The sequence below is a fragment of the Trachemys scripta genome, chromosome 1 (assembly GCF_013100865.1).
Source record: "Trachemys scripta elegans isolate TJP31775 chromosome 1, CAS_Tse_1.0, whole genome shotgun sequence".
NCBI lineage: Eukaryota > Metazoa > Chordata > Testudines > Emydidae > Trachemys > Trachemys scripta.
In genome coordinates, this window is record NC_048298.1 from 87408645 (window position 1) to 87434057 (window position 25413).

The window sequence follows — 25413 nt, forward strand, 5'->3', positions numbered from 1 at the left end:
GGTGAACGGAGTCCGATGGCAAAGAGGTGAGTGAATTCCATACTTTAGGGCCCATCAAAGAAAAGGCATAATTGCTTGCGAATTCTAAGACATAATTAATCTGGGAAGGATAAGATTTTTGTCAGTAAATGTCAATAAATGTTGATTTCCCCATACATAAAAAACAATGAAAAATATTTCCATAGATGATGATGAAAATTTACAGATAGGAAAAGAAAAATGTTGCATGAGAACTTTTTAGAGTCAAAATCCAGTTATTTAGACTTCAGAATTAGGCTTGTTACAAATGGACTAGCAAATGAATAGTAAAAACGTATATGTTTTGTTGATTTAAGGATATTTACTTTGTATATTTTGACATATGATGTTGACAATTTGTTTTAACATTGATAATGCTTTAACTTTTTGAATCTCATCATCTACTCTCATTAAATAACTGACAGCCCCCCCATAACTTTCTGCAACTGTGAACATTTAAATCGATAAAAAGCTTAAAAAATGAATTATGCCACGCTTAAACATAATAGTTGGAGTCCTAAAAGTGGATGGTGTCAGAGTTTTGACGATGGTCTGAGACTCAAAGAGGAGGTCCTGAGTGTAGCCAAAAGGCAACACTACTTACGACTGAAATAAATAACCAACCAACAAGCTTATAACCTGTCTACCATTGCATAGCAGCCAATGTAAAGAATACAAAGGAGGGTGTAATGATTTTCTTTAACCAGTGAGTAAATGGACAAAAACTTTCATGTTCACATGAGTATGTCTGTTATTACTATTATTAATGTGTTTATTATTTATATAGTGATGTAAATATATTTGTCTCTTTACAAACAATGACGCACGTGCCCTGTCCTGGAGCGTTTACAATCTAAGATAGATAAGACACAGGACAACAGTTTAGGTAAGAGAGGGTCAGGAGAGATTATTGGTGAGGAAAATGAAGTACCTGAGTGCTGTTGCAGGGTCATCCTAGGATAAATTAAAGTGAAACCTGTGCATACTTTGCTACTGAAAACATTATACCGCATATGGCTTTCGATGGGATGAATGTGTGAAAAGTGTCTTCAAGATTTTTAATCTTATTACCTCCAGATGAGTGGTTTCAACAAGTTGGGCTATGAAGGAGAAGAATAGTCTCATCTAAATTACTTCTGCCCAACAACAAGATTTCTGTTTTATCAGAGTTAAGGACTAAGCAGTTTTATATATCCATCTGGTAATTACGTGACAGAAAAATAACTTGCTGAGTCTACAGAGCAAGACATACGTAATTATATATCCACATACTGATACAATTGTATCCTATGTTTAGAGGCTATTTCACCAAGAGAGCTCATGTATACTGAAAAATGTGGAAGATATGTGGTATACATCAGGGATGTTTCCTATCAAATCAGACATGACCGTTTTCCATCACTATTAAATATGACTCCTGGGTAGTCCTAGAACACATCAGCAAAGTTTTAGTCGCCAAACAGCCTACTTTCAGTCATATCAAAATTGCTGAGAGGTCCAGCATGCCCATCTGACCCTGCTCTAAAACCAGCAGAATATTCTCAATCATGGTTTCAACTCCAGAAAAAGAATGGGCCAATCTACCCAGGTTGTCGTTAATTTTAAGTTTGCCTATAAACCTGAATAGCAATTTTCTCAATAGCTAAAATGGAGAAATTAGATTGGCCGGTTGACAGTCACTCCAGCATCAGATGGTACCTTCTTGAGGAAGGGATGGGCCTCCATGTGTTTGAGGGTGACCAGCACGCATAATTAAGCATGTTGTTGATAATGGTACCATATACACACTATTTGCTATAGCCAGCCAGGTTGAATGATGGACACAGTTCTCAATGAAAAAAGAACAGGAGTACTTGTGGCACCTGAGAGACTAACAAATTTATTAGAGCATAAGCTTTCGTGGACTACAGCCCACTTCTTCGGATGCCCACAGTTCTCAATGGTGAGTCTTAATGAGCCCAGAAGACCACAGGTATCCCCAGCTTCCCAACATGTACACAGGAAGAAACAGTGCAATCAGAGAGTACAGAAAGACCAGCCTGAAGCCAGTCCTATCTACAAACATCATAGCATACTTGACTGTAGGAACCACAAACTAGACACAAGAGTTCATGATGTGTCTGTCTCTGAGGATAAGGAACATTTTTGTGCTGTCCTATCTTTTATGTATACCCCATAAATTCCTTGTACAGGAAATAATCTGACTTCAGGATGCTTCCCTGCCATCATCTCTAATCTCTGCCCCAGCTGCTTCAGCTCCCACAGATGGAACCGTGGTGATCTCTGAGCACAAGAGACAACCAAGTTTATATAAGTAAAGCAGTCTAAAGCTGCTTAACACAGATGGTAATAGCAGTGGCTGAGCTAATTGATTTCTTCCAACACTCCTGAAAGGGAAAGTTGAGCATTTCTTTACACCAGTTAGCAGGAGACAATCCGTCAGTCTGAGGGGCCATGGAGGAATGAAAATACTCTGGTGTGGCATAGCTCCTGCACTGAAACGTGAGGTGGTAATGCAGTTCAGCAAGATGACCGAATACCCAAAATAGACAAGATCCAAAGACAGGTATATGGTTGTCCTTATGGGAATGCACTTATATTTCTGTCCAAAAATCTGTTTTCTAAACATTAATCATCACCCCTGTGAAATAGGAAATGTCCATATTTTATTGATGGGGAACCTGAGGCACAGAAATGCTAAGTGACTTGCCAAAGGTTTTGCAGCAAGCCAGTGAAAGAGACAAGAAGAGAACTTCGGTCTCTTGACTCCCAGTTGCCTGCTATAATTACCAGTCCATGGAGAAGAAAAGCTAAGGCAAAGCAGGATAAATTGATCTTGTGACCTGTGTTCCATTGCAGTGACATTATAAGAGAGAGAATAACTGATGTAGACTTGATCATTATTATGTGTGATTCATGCTGTTGTGACAGCTTGACTTTTGAATGTTGTGCCATTTTTGATGCATCACATTCTGATTGGCTTGTATTTCAATTAATTGAGCTATAAAAAATCATTTTAGGGGAAGACAATGGTGTATGCAAATAAGGTTTTGGAATGATGCTGGCAGATTTTTTTTTTTTTACTACATCTGATGGACTGGTCAGCAGTCAAGCTATAGTATATTCTAATGGGTATAGTAAACAAATTTGTGCGAACAAAAATTCGATTCAGCTGTGTAGGTGATAAAATTGTGCAATTTGCTACTGCCCTGCAAGATCAGTATCTATCTGTACAATTTCTGGAGTATTGGCAAGGCTGTACATAGTGACTAGGAAGAGGAAGAAATTTTAATATAACTTTTTACAGAAACTGTTTTCTTTAAGTAAAAATAGGCATCAGCAGACTCCAGAGAAAGTACTTTGTAGACCTTTGTATTTAGAAAGCTGTCCATGGAACCTTTTAATCTAAAGGTGTACATGGGAAGGAAAAAGTGAGGGGAGGGAGGGTTCCTGTTGTCTGACAATGGTGAAGATGACCTCTAACAAACCATATACTGTCGTGTAAATAAGCAGTTAGCACTTAACATGTGCAGTATCTCTTTTATTAACCAGCCTGCCTATTTGATGTGCTTGTAATTATTCTCGGTATGTTCCATTATTTATACCATTTTTTAGCTTTGGATTGGTGTTTGTTCAGCAGCAGGAACTATATAAACTAGAAATTAATGAGGCACTTTATGTTGAATCATGGATGGATGGATAAGCATGTAACATTTCAGATGAGAATGGTTTGATAATACAAACAAGAGGTCTGAAATATCTAGATTCTGTGGAATGACAGGTTCAGCTCAGGTCATTCTGTGGAATGACAGGTTCTTTGCTCTTATGAACTAAATAATACATTGAATTCCCTGTAGTTTACTGCATGCAGGGAGAGTGTCAGAGGAAACATTCAAATCAATGTCTCGTCTGTTCTGCCTGGACACTTAAGATCTCCTGGCATTTGGTTAGTAGGCTACCCCAGTGTCATTGGCCAAAACCTGTCAACACTCCCCTATCCCATCCCACTGTCATGTGATGTGCTATATGCCATCTGCCTTACTCCACCTCAGGGGTTATATTTCATTGGTGTGCATGTGTATAGATAAAGTGCTTTGGGATCCTTCAGGATGAAAGGCATTATATGAATGTAAAATATTCTTGATAAACAGTCAGTTTACTGATAGCTTTTTTTCTTCAGCTGGATCACACCCCCTCCCCCCAATTGAGTGTTGTGGATGGGATGCAGAAAGTGTGGTGGTGTTTGTTTGTTTTTTCATCATTTTAAGGCTTTCATCTTTCTTGGGCGGGATTTTGCAGTTAGTGTTCTGGCACAGCTGTTGTGGGAGCCCTGCTGCAGCCTGTGCATATAATTTGAACTACATAGAGTTCTTTTTGAGTGTCTTAAACTGAATATTCTCTTTAGCTTAAACTTTTATATATTGTTGAGCACAGTATTTGTGCTCAGAAAATTCAATATTTCCAGTTCATTTTTTTTGCTTTAGAATTTATGCTGCCCTATCATTTGAGTATTGTCTCTAATTTCAGTTCCCTTAATATAGACCCATTACTTTGCGTCTTTAGAGCCTTGTAATTTCCACCCCAGATTCCAGGTTGTTGGTGGTTGGTGTCTCTCTCAGTGGAGGAAAGGATCTTAAGATAAAGAAAGGGCACAGGGAGGAGATTGAGGAGAGGTAAAACTGTTTGAAGAAGATAGTAGTAATTAAGCAGAACAAAACAAACTTGTAGAGGAGGAAGTTCATGTTCTCCCTGGATTGTCTTTATTGGCATTCAGTGGCTTGGGAGCAGGAACAGTGGATGGGATGTGAGACAAGGTTGAAGAATGGTAAAATTGATGGAAATGAAAGGGAGTGTAGGACTATAGAGCAGCTGTGAGAATGAAGTCAAAAGAATTAACAATGGAATTGAGTAAAGGAAGGTGTTTGGAGCTGTAATGAAAAGATACTTGGGAGAGTTTTCATATGGGATTTGAGAGTTTCCTTATGGGATTTATGAAATCCTGCTCTTGGACCTGCCTCATGCTTCAATGCCTCATATATACTAGGAAACAAGTTTTTCTGCTTTGGTGTACCTCTACAGCAGGGATCGGCAAACTTTGGCACGCGGCTCGCCAGGGTAACCACTGCGGGAAGCTGCGTGGGCCGAGGGATATGCTGGCCGCTGCTTCCCGCAGCCCCCATTGGCCTGGAGCGGCAAGCCACGGCCAGTGGGAGCTGCGATCGGCCGAACCTGCGGCTGCAGCAGATAAACAAACTGGCCTGGCCCGGCCCGCCAGGGTGCTTACCCTGGCGAGCCGCATGCCAAAGGTTGCCGATCCCTGCTCTACAGGGTGCTACCAACGGTGGAAGCTATTTAGACTGCTGTTCAGGATTAGGTGAAATGGTGGGTAAGCTGCCTGATGATGGAAGCAGTGCAGAAGAATGCTTCATTGTCCTAGTGTAAATGCCTTGCCTAGAGGGGGCGGTGGGGTGGGAGGGAAAGGAGAAGGGACTGTAATTCACCTCTGATGCAGCTCCATCAATGGTAGCAACAGTGGAAGTTCTAGTGTAGACAGCATGTAGGTATTTTTACCACTGTGTTGTTCAACCTGTCTCAGAGCAGGATCTGATGACAAGGTAATAACACCTGAACCCTATCTACATTAAAACATCCACTGTTGCTATCATTGGTAGATCTGTACTTGTTGACTCCATTGATGAATTTTGGACAATGTCGAAGCAGCCTAAGTGATGTCATTGTGTGTAGCAATTTTTTGGTATTCTGTACATGATGCTGAGATGTTTGGGAGCTAGCATGTCTTTTGGATTCTGCTTTTCTCCTCCCTCATGGTAAGGAAATTATGGTGTGTAGACCCTTGCAGTGCCAGAAATTAATTTAAATCAAGGACCATGGTGTTGCCCCATTACAGTATGTTGAAATATTGATGGGATTTTTTGGTTGTATGTTGCACTGAGAGCCTTGGCAAGGGGAGGGGGACATTTAAAATATGATACTTCTATCCCATTGAAGGTAATACTTGTCTACATTGCTTTCTGCCAGCTCAGTAGTTATCTGTATTGAATATGAATTGTAATCTGTTTTGCAGCATTCTTCTGTTCATGGTTGACTGTTTGTTTTTAACTATACCAGGACAACCATACAAATAAACTGCTTGCTTCGTGCTTAGGGGGCAGATAAACAAATGGCCTATCTGAAAATCCAGTGGTAGATGAGTTGCTAGTAACCATGTCATGGTTGCTCATGTAGAATCACTGTATGTCTTTCTCTTTCTCCCTCTCTCTCTCTTTCAGGATGCTCTTTAAAGAAAGCCGAAGTGTTCACAATCATCTCACTTCTGCTCCGTGAGTACAAAGCTGGCACCTGCTGGTATCCCTTCCTTGTGCTTCAGTTGTCTGGGTAGCTGTGGCAAGCCTTGTGTGTTGCTCTGTTCCTTAGGAGTTCAGACAGATTCTGGCTTATTTTCACTGCTTTTACCTCCTGCTTTTTGTTTGTTTGTTTTTGCTTGAGGAGCTTTAGAATACACCAGGATTTTTTCTTTTAATGATTTAACTCTCTGACCTACCATTTTGGTGTTCTTGAGGCACTGTGGTTTGCATAATTCAAGCGTGAAGTGGTTAAAAAGCTGAAACAGATATTAATACTGGTATAACGCCTTTCATCCAAGGATTTCAAAGTGATTTATAAATCCTAAGCTTCGCACCATCTTTGGCAAATAGGTATTATAGCATGTGGGTATTTCTTTCACTCTTTCTCTCTCCGCTCCACTCCACAAAAACACATCTACTAAGATATCCACTCTGATTTGAATGAAAATCTACCTTCCCTAGACCTCAAACACTGCTGCTCTTGTCTGTGAGGAGTAGTTGTAGTTCAAACAGAAATGGAATAGTCATTTGTAACTTTGAGCACCAAGCAAATTGTAACTCCTGTAATAACCAAAAAAAAAAACCCCAACAATTCTATGTTAATCTTACAAATAGTAACAGACTAATGGTCCATCAAGTATAGTATCCTGTTTCAGAGAAGTGCATAAAAACAGTACAGTGCACTAAACTATTTAATACTTTTGAGGAAATGAAAGGGCAAAGGTATGTGTGTGGAGGAGGATGCAGGTAGGAGTATGGTACTCCTCAGACTTTGCAGCTGAGGATTATTAGCCCTTATTGTTGTTGTTTGAGCTGGTATAATGGCAGGTACTATTCATATTCATTTAAATGTTTAACTTTTTTGCATCTTACTAAAGTGGTTGCCTCAATAATATCACAGAGTTCCAAAAGTTAATTATCAACATGTTGCCATTTTATTAGCTAATCACACAGAAATTCAGTCTTTATTGCTCTTTTGTCCTTTTTAATATTTATTTTTCCTTTATGATTTGATAACAAAATACAGATGTGAAAACATTCAGGACACCCAGATCCCATAGGTTGTTCTCAAATCTAATAGCAGGTGTATGAGGCACTTTTATCTATGTAATAAGATTTCATGGTTGACTCAGATATTAGGCTTCAAAGTGACAATATGAAGTGACGGAAACCGCTACAAGCATGTTTGAGAGTTTTTTATTCAGAATATCACCAGGTTAGATCATCATTAGGATTTGCAGTCTATTACCATCCAATTCACAAATTTTCAGTCATTTTGACTTTACAAACTAAACCCATGCAACAGCAAAGCATGTATCTATGCCACGTCAAGAGTTCTAGACCATTGTGATAGCAGTGGTAACTCAACCAATCACCATCCTTACTGTATATCTAATTTGCATGCAACAGTTTCCTTGATCGCATGAGGGAGACTGCACATTGGTGGATTACTTCTTCCAACTGCCACACCTGTAGAACAGCACAGGCTTTCAGTACGGGTATAACTATCATAGATCACTCCAGATTGCACAATGCTATAGCTATTACCCAGTAGGCAAACACAGTTGTGACTGAAATAGGAGTTTACATTAAACAGTGTAGTCTCTCTTATTATTTGGAATAAAAATATTCTTTGCCTCAAAAGGGCAAAATGAGCCTCTCTTTTAACTTGGTGTATATGAGGCAGAATTGATAGTCAGCAAGCATATCAGATGCATCTAAGGAAGCACAGGGAAGCATGACAAGCATGATATTGCACTACATATTATCTCTGCTTCCTCCTTTTTGCCCGTTCCCTCCCATCCTTAACTGAACTTTTGTCTCAAGGACCTTTGCAGTTTAAATTGGGGGTAGGAATAGTCTTCTGTAGTCCAGTCAACTTGTTGCTCTGATTACGTCTTCTAGAATTATTAACCCTCTGTCTTTTCTCTTGATTTGTGTGTGTGTGTCTTTCCTGCTTTAGGGCAAAGAAGAAGGTGATTCTGGCACCTAAACCCAAAGTGAAGGTAAATATTGCAGCCACCCATGCAAACGTTCAGGAAGTGATGTTGAACATGGTGCATGGTAAAAATTTTCCTTTTTCCTAGCTAAATCACTAGAACTGGTTGAAAACTTTCCAAAAGAACAGTTTTCCATCTGAAAATGCTGACTTCATGAAATCAAAATGTTTCATGGGAACATTCATTTTCTGTAGAAAATTTCAACAAAATCAAACTTAACATTAAGGTCAAAGTTTTGCTTCAGCTTATTATATTATGAATTATAATATATAACAAAAGTCTGTTTTGACATAAATTATAAATGAAAGTCGAAACAAAGTGTAAAAGAAATGTATAATTTCAGTAAGATCAAACTAAAATATTTCAGAATAGTTCATTTCTCAAAAAATACTGAGATTTCAACTCAAATTTTGGAATCTCAGAATTTCCTATGGGCTAGAAATTCCATTTTTTGACCAGCTCTTTTTATCACACACTTGATCCAGGTTCTTTGAGCGGACCCATTTGGTAACCTTCCTAAAAGAGCATATGCACATTTTTTTAAAAAAATCTGCCTCCTGTTCGTTGTGACCTCTCAAGTATTTGGCTTCATGGCGCTGTTGGCAAGGAGGAAATATAGTGGAATCCAGTTAACATCAGTTTGCACAATGGAATCTTTGATGACATACTAAACCATTTAGCATGAATAGTTACTCACTTTAGAGACTTATGCCATAGGCTTTAAAGTGGGTAATATACCATTTGGCTTTATTATAATTTTAAGTTATAAAGACATTAAAAATGGACTGTAAGAAGGTACTAAATGCATTAAAGTAATACACATTTTTTTAAAAAATGCATGTGCTTTGGTGACTTCATTTTCGTTTTAAATTAGGTCATAGCACTGGAAAATTTTGCATATTTGGGTGGTAAGTTCAGTGTAGTAAGCTGATGTAGCCTCTAACTAGGCTTACTATTTCCTCTGAGTTCCATTATAGTTATGGTTGAGCTCAGATTTGCCTTAACTTTCAGCATATTGAAGACTAGCTCCGTAAGCCTCTATAATACAGTTTACTCTCCTTTACTGTGATATTCCAAGTGGAACTACAGCTCTAGGTCTTGTTCCTGTGAGCAACACTAGGTATACTGCTAACATACTCCAGGAGTATGGGGGCCTGGTACAGTAGATCATGTTGTCACTTTGTTACATTATATACACAGGTCTGCATTTGACTGAAACTACCCATTTTAAAATGTTGCATTCTAGAACCACTTCCTTGCTGCACCATCTCTGCCTGTGTGTGTTCAGTCACGCAGGCAGAGAAAGGTGGGACAGTCTGTCACAATGTAAAACCTTAATGATGCCTAGATATTAAGGGGTGAGTGCCTTAATATACTAAATGTCAGTTTCTTTATAGGTCTTTTCCAAACCCTGACCCAGATCCTCAAAAGGTATTTAGGCATCTAACTCCCATTGTAATCAATGGGAGTTAGGCATCTAAATACCTTGGACTCTGTTCATAGCATGACCGTTATCTGGGATTTTGCGTCAAGATGGCATGGAGGCCATTCCCAATGCCTTACCACTTAATTCACATATTTACATTCAGTATACTTAATATGATTGCTTGTACTGCATAATACCTGTTCCTCATAACTGAATATGGTGTTCTCCCCTTCCTGGACCCTACTACCTGGTGAACAAGGTATTCTGTACTGCAGCATCTAGGTATCAGATAATGCTGAGACTATATTTAAAGGAAAAATACAACAGTAGAGCTATGCTTCTGGATTTGCAGAATGATAGCATTGCACTAAAGTTGCGTTGATCTACTTTGGAGAGGGCATTGTGACTTCCTAATGTTTTTTCTCTATTTTTATCCCATACCCCGCCACCCCCCACCAGGACTCCAGTCCAAAGAAAGAGCAGAAAGCCTGTACATCTTTGGTGACTTCAGCTTGTATTACTAATTCCAGCGCACCTATCAGTACAGTAGCTAGCTCTATCTGTACATCAGCTCCAGAGACTATCTGTTTGGATGACTCACTGGATGAAGACCTCTCTTTCCACCCACCCTCTTTGGATTCTATATCTGATGCTTTGGCAGTTATCAACAATGGAGCCAAGATCTCGCCCGTGGGGTCCACCATAGACGCACCAACCTCAAGACCTCGTCCTGGGCTGAGAGAAGAGAAGCTAGCAAGCATCATGAGTAAGTTGCCTCTAGCAACTTCAAAGAAGGTAGAGCCAACTCAGACTCCACATTCATCAAGTCTTATCGCTGGTCACACAGGACCAGTACCAAAGAAACCCCAGGACTTAGTTCACACGGGCATCTCTTCAGGCCTTATTGCTGGCTCTTCAATTCAAAACCCTAAGGTTTCCTTGGAACCTTTGCCAGCCAAGCTACTTCAGCAAGGACTACAGAGGTCAAGCCAGATCCAAGCTGCTTCCTCTTCGCAGACCCATATTTCTTCTTCCTCCAAGGCCCAAGCAGCTACTTCTTCCTCCTCCTCCTCCTCTCAGAGGTGCAAGGATGCTGCTATCCTGGTATCCTCGTCAGAGGGCCAAGGTGGTTCTTCCTCAACATTACAAGTGACAAAGGTGCACCAGCATTCGGCAGTCCAACAGAAATACGTGTCTCCTCTACAAGCAACTATTAGTAAGTCACAGACCAATCCAGTGGTGAAACTGAGTAGCAATCCCAAGCTCTCCTGTTCATCCCCAGTCATCAAGAGTCCAGATAAGCCAGTAATGTACCGCCTTCCTTTGTCTAACCCCTCATCTGGAAGTGGTTCTCAAGTATCCCACCCTCTAGTTTCTCGGACAACATCCAGCACCTCTACCTCTAGTAACTGTTATGCCAAGGCTATGGTGTCGCAGGGTTCTTCCCATGGTTTCAAGCCTCCCTTCTCCATGGCTGCCTCTCCTAAACCTGCTGCCTCTCCCAAGCCCACTTCATCAAAACCTTCTGTCACACCCAAGCCCACAGCATCACCTAAATTTCCATCTAAATCAACCTCATCCTCCAGGCCCACAACATCACCCACTTCTTCCAATTCAAGTGCACTAGTACCCCAGAGTAGTCACTCCAGTAGCAGCCCCCTTCATAAACAGCCCAGTGGAGTAAATATCAGCAGGCAGTCTCCCACAATGAATTTGCTGCCATCTAGTCGCACCACAGGCCTTCAGCCTGCAAAGAACCCTCAGGCCTCTTCAAAGTTGCCCAACTCTTCTCCCTCTGGGACTATTGGCAAAAATAACTTGAGTGGAGTCGCAATGAATGTACCTGCTAGCAGAGGCAGTAACCCTAATTCAAGCGGAGCAAGTAGGACTAGTCTCTCTGGGGGAGCAGGAAGTGGAACACAGGGTGCTACTAAACAGTTGTCGACACCACACAGACCATCTTCTGCCTCAGGGTCTCCAGTTGTAGCAGCCAGCGTGCAGGTATGTATCTAATGAGACTCAATTGTGGGACTCATAATGAGATTTATTTTGAAGTTTCTTTTTGTCACTATCCTTTCTCATAAATGTGATTGAAGATTGGTCATGAACATGTTTTCACTAAATCTTTCTAATGCATGTGCTGAAATGGTTTCACACTGGTGAAAGGGGTGTTTCCTCACAGGGGCAGGGTTCCAACTGACCTTAGGGTTCGGGAGGGAAGGAATTTTCATCACAACGTATATTAGCAGGTCTGTGGTGTAAGGGAGCAGAGTTTGTCTTCTCTAGAACACTGAGAAGAGAGATGTTCGATTCTGTGGACTACAACTACTTAATGGTATTTCTGGAGATTGCAGTGGGATCAAGCATTGGTAAACTGAGGCCATTCCTGTCTACATCTTCTGTGTTTGATTTCCTTTATTGTAATGGCACTATAAAGAAGCATGTCAAGTACATCTGCTGCCACTCTTCCAGGATTGACTTGCACAATGAGAATTAAGTTGTGTAGGGTTAGAATAGCAAGCGTGACCTCTGTTAAATTGATGGATAACCAGCATAGTTTTAATATTTATGCTAATACACCTCTACCCCGATATAACGCGACCCAATATAACATGAATTCGGATATAACGCGGTAAAGCAGTGCTCCTGGGGGGCGGGGCTGCACACTCCGGTGGATCAAAGCAAGTTCGATATAATGCGGTTTCACCTATAACGCGGTCAGATTTTTTGGCTCCCGAGGACAGCGTTCTATCGAGGTAGAGGTGTACATAGTATTGTTTATGCTATGGAATACTTTCAGAAGGAATATGAAAGCCCAGGAGTACACATATATCCTGGAAATGAACTAAGTAGAAAGGGCTTGGGCAAGATTTGCTTGTACATGAATAAAAACAGCCCATGTAAGATTAGCCTTCATAGTTGCTCATATGAAATAGAATTTGAAAATATGCCTTGGCCAGACTTGACGAAGCTCTGGTACCACTAACCAGGGAAGAGAATTTACAATTTCCAGAGTATTCTGTTCCACTTCGTAGGAATAATTAGGTTACTGGCAGGTTTGGGCAAAACAGATTCTCAGATTAATCATCTCTCCAGATCTGAGATTTTCAGTTCTCAGGTTAACATTTGAGTAAAGCTAGAATGGAAATAACTACCTTTTGTTAACATATTGTTCTCCACATTCTTATCCATAGGCTATCGTTTATGCTTTTACAATTTTGCGTGACAAATTCATGGCACACATCTTTCCTCTACTATCCCTGCTGCACTGAAGAAAGTAGGAAATAATAGACCCTGTGATCATGTAATTAAACACTGTATCATAATGCATATGCACAACTGTGCTGACTTAAAGGCTAGGTCTACACTACGGGGTGGGGGGGTCAACCTAAGATGCGCAACTTCAGCTACGTGAATAGCGTAGCTGAAGTTGCGTATTTTAGGTTGACTTACCTGGCTGTGAGGACGGCGGCGAGTCGACCACTGCCGCACCGCCGTCGACTCCGCTTCCGCCTCTTGCTGCGGTGGATTTCCGGAGTCGACGGCAGAGCCATCGGGGATTGATTTTATCGCGTCTTCACTAGATGAGATAAGTCAATCCCCAATAGATAGATTACTACCCGCCGATCCGGCGGGTAGTGAAGATGTGCCCAAGTTGCATAGACAACCATAAATTTGACTTTTTCTAACTTCTTGAGAGCTTGATTTTGCAACCTAAATATTAATCCTTTAACATGACTTTTTGTATGTAGTGTCCTAGATTTTTTTTAAAAGAAAAAAGCAAAAACAGATATTATGTACATCTGTAATGGCCTCCTTCATAATGCATCAGCAGCAGGATTTGAACCCTAAATCTGTGCTGCAGTGCTAAAGACTTGTAGCATTGACAGGTCTCACTATATTAGCTGGCAGCAAGAAAAGTCTGTTTATGCCACAGTAAGAAGGGATTTACAGGCACCATAAGCTGAGTTTGGAGGTTTATGGGGGAGTCTGGCCCACTTTTTTTTTTTCTTCCTGCTTGAGGAGTTGGGGGAGCTCCTGCCCCATGTGGTGCCCCCACCAAGGAAGGTGGATGTGATGCTGGGGCCATTCACTGAGTTTGAGGATTATGGTTCATAGATAAGGCCAGAAGGTACTATTTTGATAATCTAGTCTGGCCATAGGATTTCAAACAGGAATTAATTAAAGAATTATATAAGGTGGGTGCATAACTGGCTGGATAACCGTACTCAGAGAGTTGTTATTAATGGTTCCCAATCTTGCTGGAAAGGCATAACAAGTGGGGTACCGCAGGGGTCTGTTTTGGGACCGGCTCTGTTCAATATCTTCATCAACGACTTAGATATTGGCATAGAAAGTATGCTTATTAAGTTTGCGGATGATACCAAACTGGGAGGGATTGCAGCTGCTTTGGAGGACAGGGTCATAATTCAAAATGATCTGGACAAATTGGAGAAATGGTCTGAATTAAACAGGATGAAGTTTAACAAATACAAATGCAAAGCGCTCCTCTTAGGAAGAAAAACTCAGTTTCACACATACAGAATGGGAAGAGACTGTCTAGGAAGGAGTACGGCAGAAAGGGATCTAGGGGTTATAGTGGACCACAAGCTAAATATGAGTCAACCGTGTGATGCTGTTGCAAAAAAAGCAAACATGATTCTGGGATGTATTAACAGGTGTGTTGTGAGCAAGACACGAGAAGTCATTCTTCCGCTCTACTCTGCTCTGGTTAGGCCTCAGCTGGAGTATTGTGTCCAGTTCTGGGCACCGCATTTTAAAAAAGATGTGGAGAAATTGGAAAGGGTCCAGAGAAGAGTAACAAGAATGATTAAAGGTCTTGAGAACATGACTTATGAAGGAAGGCTGAAAGAACTGGGTTTGTTTAGTTTGGAAAAGAGAAGACTGAGCGGGGACATGATAGCAGTTTTCAGGTATTTAAAAGGGTGTCATAAGGAGGAGGAAGAAAACTTGTTCACCTTAGCCTCTAAGGATAGAACAAGAAGCAATGGGTTTAAACTGCAGCAAGGGAGGTCTAGGTTGGACATTAGGAAAAAGTTCCTAACTGTCAGGGTGGTTAAACACTGGAATAAATTGCCTAGGGAGGTTGTGGAATCTCCATCTCTGGAGATATTTAAGAGTAGGTTAGATAAATGTCTATCAGGGATGGTCTAGACAGTATTTGGTCCTGCCATGCGGGCAGGGGACTGGACTCGATGACCTCTCGAGGTCCCTTCCAGTTCTAGAATCTATGAATCTATGAATTAGACTATCTTTAAAAAAATAAAAAATCCAATCTTGGTTTAAAAATTTCCAGATTTTCACAACCCCTTGCTAAGTTATCCCAATAGTTCATTACACTCACTGTTAAAAACTTGTGCCGCATTTCTGGACTGAATTTGTTTAGTTTCCAGCTATTCGATTTTGTTTTACCTTTGTCTGCTAGATTGAAGAGGCCCCTATTATCAAAGTTTTCTTTCCCATAGGTACTCATACACTATGATCAACTCACACCTGAACCTTCTCTCTGATAAATTAGATTGAGCTCAAGTCTTTCTCTATATGCATATTTTCTAATCCTTTAATTGTTTTTGTGGCTCTTATCTGAACCCTCTCCAATGTCGTCCTTGAATTCTGGACACACTGTTTTGGTAGCAGTCATACCTGTTCTGAATTCAGAGTTAATATAACGTCTCTACTCCTACTCAGTATTCACTGTTTATACATCCAAAGATCACATTAACCCTTTTGGCCATAATGTTACACTAGGAGCTCATGTGTAACTGATTATTTCCATGATCCCCTAGTCTCTTTCAGAGAAACTGTTTGCCAGAATAGATGCTCCTTCCTGTAAGTATGGTCTGCATTCTTTGTTCTTAGATGTATGATTTTACGTTTGGTTATTGAAATGCATGTTTTGCTTTCTTCCAACTTTCCAAACAATCCAGATTGCTCAGTATCTGTGTATCTGTATCCTTTTCATTATGTACCACTCACAAAGTTTTTCTGTCATCTGCAAACTTTGTCAGTAATGGTTGTATGCAGGTCATTGATAGAATAATTAAATAATAAAAGACCAAGAACTGATCCCTATGGCACCCAACTAAAAACACACCTGCTCAGTGGCTCCCTGTTTAAAATTACATTTTGAGACCTGTCACCCCATTTTTAATGTTTAATGTGTGCCATGTTGATTTTTGCATAGTTGTAGTTTCTTACTCAAAATGTCATGTGGTACTCAGTCAAATGCCTTTAGAGGTCTATTATGTCCACATCATTACCTTTATCAACCAAACTTCTAAGCTTATCAGAAAAAGAGATTGTTATTTTGACAAGATCTATTTTCCATTATATTACTCTTTTAATTCTTTATTAATTGAGTCCTGTGTTGGTTATTCCATTTTTTTGTCTGGAATTGATGTCGGGTTGACAGGCCTAAGATTACTCAAGTCATTGTGTTTACCCTTTTAAAATATTGGCACAATAGCTTTCTTTCAGTACTTTGGAACTTTCCCACTGTTCCAAGACAATCAACTTACTGACAATCAACATTAATGGTGCATTCAGCTCCTCAGACAGCTCTTTGAAAACTCTTGGATGCACAATATCTAGACCTGCAGATTTAAAAATGCCTCAAGTAGCTGCTGTTTTAACTTCTGAGTTACTGCTGGAATAAGTATTTTATAATCATATGATATGAACAAATCATCTGTATTTGGGGAAAAGCCAGAACAGAAATATTTATTGGACACTTCTGCCTCTTCTGCATTATTTTTGGCATTTCTACCATTTCCATTTAGTAATGGACCAATACTATTATTAGGATTCCTTTTGTTCCTAATATATTTTTAAAAATACACACAAAACCCCCAAACCACCTCTTCCTTACTATCTTTATCTCTGCTGGCCATTGATTTCTATCTTGTGTGCTTTTTGCTTTCCTTATTTTTCTACAGTATTTTCTACAGTGTTCTTCTACAGTTCCTATTGTCTAATTTATATTCATTGCTATCAGCATCTTCTTTTTTCCATTTATTTTATATTATAGCTGCTTTCACTTCCCCTATAAGCCAGGTTAACCAACGTAGTCCTTTTTTTCCCCCCCTTCCCCTCTCTATTTGTGGATTTGGGGGGCATTTAATAAAATGTTCTTAAAATGGTTCCCAATTATCATTCACATTTTTCTCTAAAAATTTTTCTTCCAGTGATTTGGGTCATAATTGTTTTCAGATTTGTGAATTGGCCTTTTAAAGCACCCAGTATTTGTATTAATGGTTTTTGGACTCCTTTCTGTTTGCACATAAAAATACAACTCTCTCAAGTCATGATCACTTTCACCTAAGCAACCACTAGGTTTTATTTCTGTGATCAATTCCACTTTATCTGTCAAGATGAGGTTTAATATAGAATTGCCCCATGTTAGATGCAACAGATTTTGAGTTAAGAAATTGTAATATTTAATTTTAGAAATTCCTAGAATGTTTTAGTACTAGCCATATAGTAGGGCCACCTTACCCGTTCTGGTTTCAGACTAGCTGCTACTTCTGTTTCTCTTTTCAGTTTCCCCAGTAACTTCAACATAACATTTCATGTATTGAGTAAGAGCCCTTCTTGGGGTCTGTGTTTATTAACTAAGTTTTCAAAGAAGCATGAACTCCTACCCAGTCTTCCTCGCTTGCTCACAATCGTTGGTGCAGGGTTTGTAGTCCTGTCTTTGCTGAGGCTATCCTCTAGCAGACTTGCTCTCTATGCTCAAATTTTCCTTGCTGGCTTCCTGCAGGCCCCAGGCCCTCTGCCTGGGAGCTACAGAGACCCTCTGTGTTAGAGCTGCTTATTCAGCCTTGCTGCTCCTTTGACTCTCTAGCGAGCAGCCATGCCCAGGGCTTTCTGCCTGATGTCTTTCCTTCTCTTCCCTTTGGCTTTCCACAGGCTTCTGTTTTATCTCCACCTGATTTAACCACATGACCTACTTGTCATGTGACTGTCCAAAGCCTTGCCCATCCCAAGGCAAGCTCTCAATATCTACCAGAACCTCATTTCCATTGACACTAGACAGTTTGCTTCTCTGCCTGCAGTATCTTTAATATTCTAGGCTGCCTCACATTTTCTTGATGCTATGTGCAAATAGGCAGGGCTTACAGTCACTGTTCATATAGGGCAAACCCATCTTCCATGTCCCACTTGCTCACAATCAGTGCACTCAATTGGCAGTGCCCATGCCTTCTTTCCTTTCTGTATCTATGGCAGTTGACCCACTCTAGTTGCTGGACCTCCTTGATGCTGCTATTGCCTGGATGCTTTGAAAAACTGAAATCAAAACTCCCACAGATAATGCTGCCTCTCCATATGCTGGCTCAAGAGGGTGAATGTCTCACCATCGATGAAGGTCTTGGTGCCTACAGTTTTACCACACTCCATAAGATGTTTCAATGCTCTGATCTTTCTTTCCTGTAACCCTGGGTGGCCAAACTTACTGACCCTCTGAGCTGCATACGACAATCTTCAGAAGTTCGAGAGCCTGCCAGGGCTTGGGACTTCAGTCCTGCTCCTGCTGAAGCACTGAGCCCCGGCAGGCACACCCTGCGGTGCTGAAGCCTCGAGAACCCCTCCTCGCTGTGCAGAAGCCAGAGACAACGTGGCAGCGGGGGTGGCACATGGGGTCACATGCCCACCCAAATTTTTACCAGGCCTCACTCAGTCACATGCTGCCACCAGGCCCCCTCCCTGCATAGCAGCTGCTGGAGCTGGGCAAGCTGGGAACGATGGCCGTGGGGAGAGGCAGTGTCAAACTGATGGGAGCTGCTGCCTCTCCTCGCAGAGTTAAAGCAGTGGTCCACCTCTGCAGCTCCCAGCTGTTAGCTCTGTGTGAAGAAGCAATGGCAAATGCCTGGGAGTTGCAGGGAGGAACCACGGAGGGTAAGAGGAGGTGTGTGCCTGTGGAGGGCGTGACTCAAGCTGCTGGGGGGTGAGGGTGCCTACTGAGAGTTGAGGAGCAGAAACTTCTGCCAGAAATGACTAGTCCCGCCATCCTGCTGCAGGGCAGAAGCCCTGAACTCCCCCCTCCCCCCAGTCTGATACCCAGAGAATGGGGGGCTGGGGGGCTCCATGAGCTGCACTTTGACTGTAAAGGAGTCACAGTTTGGCCACCCCTGCTCTAACCAGTTCTCTTCTCTGCTTGGTGTCCTTTGCCTAAGCCTGCAGCTGCTCTGCTTTCCCTATGAGCTTTCTAAGCTTGCTATGTTCAGCTTCCAGCTTAAGCTTCTTGTCCTCTCCTGTTCATAGAGCCTCCTCTTGGTTTTTCTATCCAGTCCCCTCTCTCCACCCTTGGTTAGAGAAGGCCCCTTTTTCGCCTGCTGTGTTGCTTCTGCCAGCAGGTTATAGAGTTTCCCCATTTTCACCTCTCTGCCTGGGGATTTATTTCCTTTTATCTTACCATATTCACAGGTCTTCAAGGGGAAGACCCTCCTGAAGTAGTGATCCACGTTTCCAGACCTGAAACATTCAAACAGCCCCTTACCCCTCTATGTCTCTGCCTTTCAGTGCCTCTGCTTCTTATATATGTCCCTGAGGTTGTTTTTCCTGAGCCCACTCCCAGTGTTCGCACTGCCACCCAGGGCACTCAAACCTCTGATTTACAGGTTTTCTACCTCTGAAACACACCAGGACATTCGTCTCCTGCTGGTGACATTGGTGTTCCTGTCATAGCTCCTGGGTACCAGCCATGCATCTTCCTGCTTCTGTTGGCTCTCCAGGAGTTGTAGAATGTCCTCCATCCTTTTCTTTTTACTAAAAGGGGTTTGTCAGATTAATTCTGCAAACTACACCAGTTGTAGCAGCACTGCCTTACCCAGTCTGGCTTTGGGGTAGCCATTGCCTTGGTTTCCCCTCACTCAGGTTGCATCTCCCTACCTCCACCCTGGATTGTTTGCTGCAATGACTCGGCCCTCCAAATGAGTAAGGTGCACTTTTTCTTTAATGACTTATTTGGAGTGCCAAGTCACTACAGCAAACAGTCCAGACTGGAGGTCGGAATACAAAAGTCTTCCACCCCAGACCCTGAGGGTCTGTCTTCAAGTTTTAGACACTCTTCAGCCCACCCTTTGGGCCCAGCTTTTAGTACTTCCCAAGTGCTGCTCAGTCTCTCCCTGAGCTCTTTCTCGGCTCTTTGGAGTCTCTCCTTGCTCTCTATTGAGCAGCAGCTCCCAGGGCTTTCTAACTGAAATCTTTTCTTCTCTTCTCTTTGGCTCTGCACAGGATTCTGTTCTCCAGGTATATGTCAAGGTGAATCCCACTGTAGGCATACATGCACTCCATTAGCAGTGTCTGTCTGGGGTTGCACATGCACCCTGAGCTGAACTGCCTCATGCTCCCACACAAGGGCATAAAGGGTGGGGCAGCTGCGACCATCCTTCAGCTCCCTTTTAGCACCCACAGCAGCGAGACTGAATCTAGCGCCGTCCTATCTGCTGATAACTCTAGCATGGTTTCATCAAAACTTCTGAAAAATTCCAAAGCAACCTTTAAAACTTTACTTTTAACCTTTTGGGCTCTTTTATCTTTGTCCAAATTGAAATCCTTTGACTAGAACCCCTTCTGTAGATTGCCTTGTATAAGATGGAAGAATCAAAATTAGTGGGCTTCAAGCCCTGCCATTGTGTGACAGATTTATCCCACTTAAAGATGAGCACTACAGGTGCCTCCTTTTGCCTGGGTGAATCCTACATCCCAAGAAAATCTTGGGACATACAGCTTAAGCTTCATCTCTTAGAACAACCTAGGAGGATGGCATCAGACCCAGAAAATCCAGGCTCAGGAACCAGCCAAACCTGCACCAACCAGGGCTCCAATGAGTAGGCAGGTGACACCCCCTAAGACTTCAGCAGAGACAGCCACACTGAGCAAAGAAAACGCACTGACAGCAACATAGATATTGAGGCCATAGATATCTAAGGCATTGCCTCAGATGTTGAAACAGATCACTGTCAGATGCTGCCCAGAACATCTGGGTAGGAGTTTGAGGAAGAGCTCTGTCTCCTCCCATGCCATGCAGAGAGGCATCAGAAGGTATTGTTGAATAAATCTTCCGAAGCTCAGGACCGAAGAATAATGTGTGAGAGCAAACTGCATTGTAGCAGACTCCTTTGATACCAGACCCAGTACCAGAGGCCCCATTGCCGGCATCAATCCCAGAACTGGGGAAATGAGTAGTGGAAACAGTCATTGACATAAAGATACCTACAAGTACAGACAAGAGCTCTGGCATTGACAGGGCTATACTGTTCAGTTACTCCTCCTCATCGGAGCACACTTTTTCTCACACACCAAGAAGAGAGTCATGTCCCATACCATCCCTGAGTGGCATTACCAGGAGAGTTCTTCTGTCTATCAATCACCCTCCTACCTGTATGGTATGCTTCCATTACCTTTCTGGGGCTACTGGGTTCAGTCTTCCCATTCCTTGAGGAGCCACTTTCCCCCTTCAAGAGAGAAACGATCATCTCCCTCCACTACAGCTTCATTGACAAGGCACCAGACACCAGAATACCCAGAAGAATGGGACCTGAATGCAGAGACCCACTAACACCCAGTGTTGCCTCCTAAAGACCTCTTCTCATTGCCTGATGAGGCAGTTGCCTTGGCACCAATACAGACATTGGAAAATATTAAAGCATTTCAGGGGCTCCTATTACAATTTGAAGACATATTGAAGATGGAGATTTTGGTCACGTCGGAGAAGTATCACAGACTATTCAACATCCTATCAGCTGCAGGCCCTGCCCAAATTGCTATCCCTATAAACGAGGGATTACTAGACTAAACTAAAGCTCTATGCAAACACCAGCCATTGTACCATGACAAAATGTATTGAAAAAGGATACCAGGTGTCACTCTCCAGGTGTGAGTATTTTTATTCGCACTCCCTCCCTGTTTCTCTAGTAGTCTCCCCCGCCCAAGAGAAATTACATTTGGTCAAGAACACACCAATAGATAAAGATCCCAAACAATTGTATCTGTTCAGGAGAAAGTCCTACACCTCAACATTACTCCAGCTGTGTGTGGCCACTTGCCAAGCACTCCTAGTTAAATAAGACAGTGCATTACACTTACTGAGACATTCCAGGAGCCTTTTACAAACAGAAGTGGCCTTGTTTCTCTGGGTAGGAGCCATAGAAGAGGTGCTTCAGGAATAAAGGGGAAGATGCTTCTCTGCTGGGTATTTCTTCATTCCAAAGAAGAAAGGAGGACTTTGTCCTAATTTAGCCTTCAGGAGACTGAACAAATGCATAAGTCACCTCAGATTCAGGCTTGTAACACCTCCATTATTCTATTTCTCCGAGCTCAAGACTGGTTCATGACTCTTGACTTGCATGATACATACTTCCATGTTGCTATTCGCTCAGTTTGCAGAAGTGTCAAAGATTTATGGTGGTACTCAAACATTAGTAATACAGAGTTCTACCTTTTGGACTCTCCACAAGACTGCAACTATTCACCAAGTGCCTGGCAGTAGTATCAGCACATCTGAGGAGGTAGGGACTTCATATCTACCCATACCTGGACAACAGGCTCAGGGGAAAGCCCCAGGATGAGGCAGACAGCCATGGAGTAAGTTGTTTATCCCTAGTCTCTCTATTAAGGCTCCTGGTGAACTGTGAAAAATTGCAAATCTCACCACCATAGGCGACAGAATTCATAGGAGCACTACTTGACGTGCAGGCAGCATGAGCATACCTGCTGGAAGACAGATTCAGGTCCCTTTTACATGAGACAAGGGTGAGACCATCTATGACAGTTCACACATGCCTAGCACTTCTAGGACACATGCCAGTGTATACTTAATGTGATGTCACTTTCCAGACTTAGCCTGTGCTGTAACAACCACAGGCAAAGAACAGTGTACTCCCTAGACAAACACCATACTTACGGATTAGTTACAGTACCACCCGCAGTCTGCTAGAACTTACCGTGACTGTGAAGAATTAACTGTCCTTTTCAGCCCCTTCCTTGACAGTGACGCTTATTATGGATGCCTTAGGGACAGGTTGGGCTGACCACCAGAATCACCTCCAAATATGAGAAGTGTAGTTCCCAAATCATCTGAAATTAAACATAGAATCATAGAATATCAGGGTTGGAAGGGACCTCAAGAGGTCATCTAGTCCAACCCCCTGCTCAAAGCCAGACCAATCCCCCCAGGAATGATCTAGCACTAAGGGCCATCAGGCTAGCCAGTATTGTGTTCCTACCTGGAACTCTGTAGTGCAGATCCTGATAGGTGATGCATGGAGGTATTGTCTATCACTAGTTCTTCATCCCCCAGGGGTCAACATTTCAGATTTCTTGAGCAGAAACATGGTAACCAACCATTAGTGGTCACTGCAGAAATCCAGCCTGGACTGATATTCTGGAGGTGGTGTACCCTGATCATAGACCTATTCACCTTAGCAGAGAATGCCAAATGTGAAGCCTTTTGCTCTAGGGGGCAACATGAGTATAGGATCTCTGCCAGACACTTCTCTTTGAGTGGTCTCATGCTCTCCTCTGTGCCTTCCCACTGATTCCCCTGATCCCCAGGATAATATCCAAGATCAGATGGGACAAGGTCACTGTCATGATAGCCCCGTGCTGGCCAAGACAGTTTTGGCAATCACACTTACACTAGATGTCCAGCCAAGCTCCCATTTGCCTCCCCTCTTACCCAGATATAGTATCTAGGGTGTCAGATGCTGCATCTGGACCCACAATTGCTGGATCTGACAGCTTGGATGCTGGCTAGATGAGTATCACTGACAGGGAATGCTCCAGACAGGTGCAAGAGAGTCTTGTGCAGAGCAGGAAGGCTTCCACAGGAAGAACCTACTCTCTGAAATGGAAACATTTTTTTGGTTTGGTTTGGTTTTTATTTAATATGGCCAACTTAGAACTATGTGAATCTGGTCAAAGCCCCAATCCCATGATCCTGTACTATGTGCTACTTTTGAAACAGTCAGGGCTGACATTTCACTCTCTCAAAGTCCATCTAGCAGCAATATCTGTGCATCTTGCACCAGTTCAGTCACATTCTGTTTACGCTCACCCCAGAAAAAAGAACAGGAGTACTTCGGATGCATCCGAAGAAGTGGGCTGTAGTCCACGAAAGCTTATGCTCTAATAAATTTGTTAGTCTCTAAAGTGCCACAAGTACTCCTGGTCTTTTTGCGGATACAGACTAACACGGCTGCTACTCTGATACCTCTCACCCCAGAGTGTCTAGAGTCTTCAAGAGCCTTCTCCATGCCTGCCCTCCAGTTAGAGACACGTTCCTTCCTGGAACCTCAGTGTTATCCTCTTGTAGCTCATGGAGCCTCTCTCCAAATCTCTATCAGAATGTTCAGTGTACCACCTTACCATCAAGATGGTCTTTCTAGTCACCATTATGTCAACATAGGATCAGTGATATTCAAGCCCTTATGGCTGGACTGCCGTGTATGTCATATCACCATCATTTCCCTGTGAAGAGAACAAAGCCCAAGTTCATTCCCAAGTTTGAAGATTTCACCTGAATCAGACTATCAGTCACCTTACCAGACTTCTTTTGAAAACTACTCTCCTCTCCAGGAGAAAAAGTCCATACCCTGGACACTTCCAAAGCCCTACTCTACTATCTAGACAGGACTGAGCCCTTAGCTCTCCTCCTTGTCTTTGTGGCCATATCAGGTATATCAAATGGCCCAGTTAATCTCTTCTCAGCTACTTTCCAAGTTGATTACACAGTGTACTTCCACCTGTTACCAGCTCTGCCTCTGAATGTCAAGGCTCATTCCACCAGAACATAGGGGACCTCATCAGTCTGCTTCAGAAATGTGCCAATTTCACAGATTTGTAAGGCAGCTATGTGATGTAACACACTGGCCTTCATTAAACATTATGCACTTCATATGGCAGCTAGGGCAGATGTCAAGTTCAGAAGACCCAGAACGTCTATCTTTAAATCTTTATTTGATTAACAGAACTGATAGTCCTCTTAGCCATGCAGAGGAGAATACTGCTTTCCAGGCCACCTACAATGGGATCTACACTGACACACATTTGATGAGGAAAATACTGTTATTCAACCTACATAACTGGTTCTTTGAGGTATTGTAGTCAGTGTGGATTCCACAATTAGCCCTCCATCCCTGCTTTTCTGAGTCCTCAGCTGCACAGGCTTTGAATTGTGAGAGAAGGAGGATTGCAGCCATCCTCCTCTTTTATGCACTTGTGCAGGAGTATGAGGAGACTCCAGGCATGTGCACAGCCCCAGCAGATGCTACTAATGAAAGGAATTCAGTCTCATGTATGAGCGGCACATGTGCAACTACAATGGGATCCACACTGACTACAACATCTCAAAGAACTACAGTTTCTATAGTGTAAGTAACGTATTTATCTCGACCTCAAAGGACTGATTTAGACCCATGATCTGCCTGTCGTGTGACTTTGCTAATCTTTTCCACCTGGGGAGATGAGCAAAGTTTCACAGTTGGGGCTGGTTTCATCTCCTTTAAAAGACCACTTATTCTGCTATGGGCATCATGAGACTGTAAATACATGTCACTCAGATTGAGATCCACCATAATAATTC

At 42.3% G+C, this 25413-nt stretch overlaps 1 protein-coding gene across 3 annotated transcripts in view; it reads left to right on the plus strand.

The window, feature by feature from the left end:
- Positions 1 to 25413, plus strand: part of UBN2 (ubinuclein 2) — a 105554-nt gene that overhangs the window by 55617 nt on the left and 24524 nt on the right. For all 3 annotated transcript variants that reach the window (XM_034774776.1, XM_034774790.1, XM_034774782.1), the window contains exons 12-14: positions 6309 to 6359; positions 8347 to 8389; positions 10269 to 11810. In XM_034774776.1, coding sequence (XP_034630667.1) covers positions 6309 to 6359; positions 8347 to 8389; positions 10269 to 11810 — 1636 coding nt within the window. The remainder of the gene's footprint in view (positions 1 to 6308; positions 6360 to 8346; positions 8390 to 10268; positions 11811 to 25413) is intronic.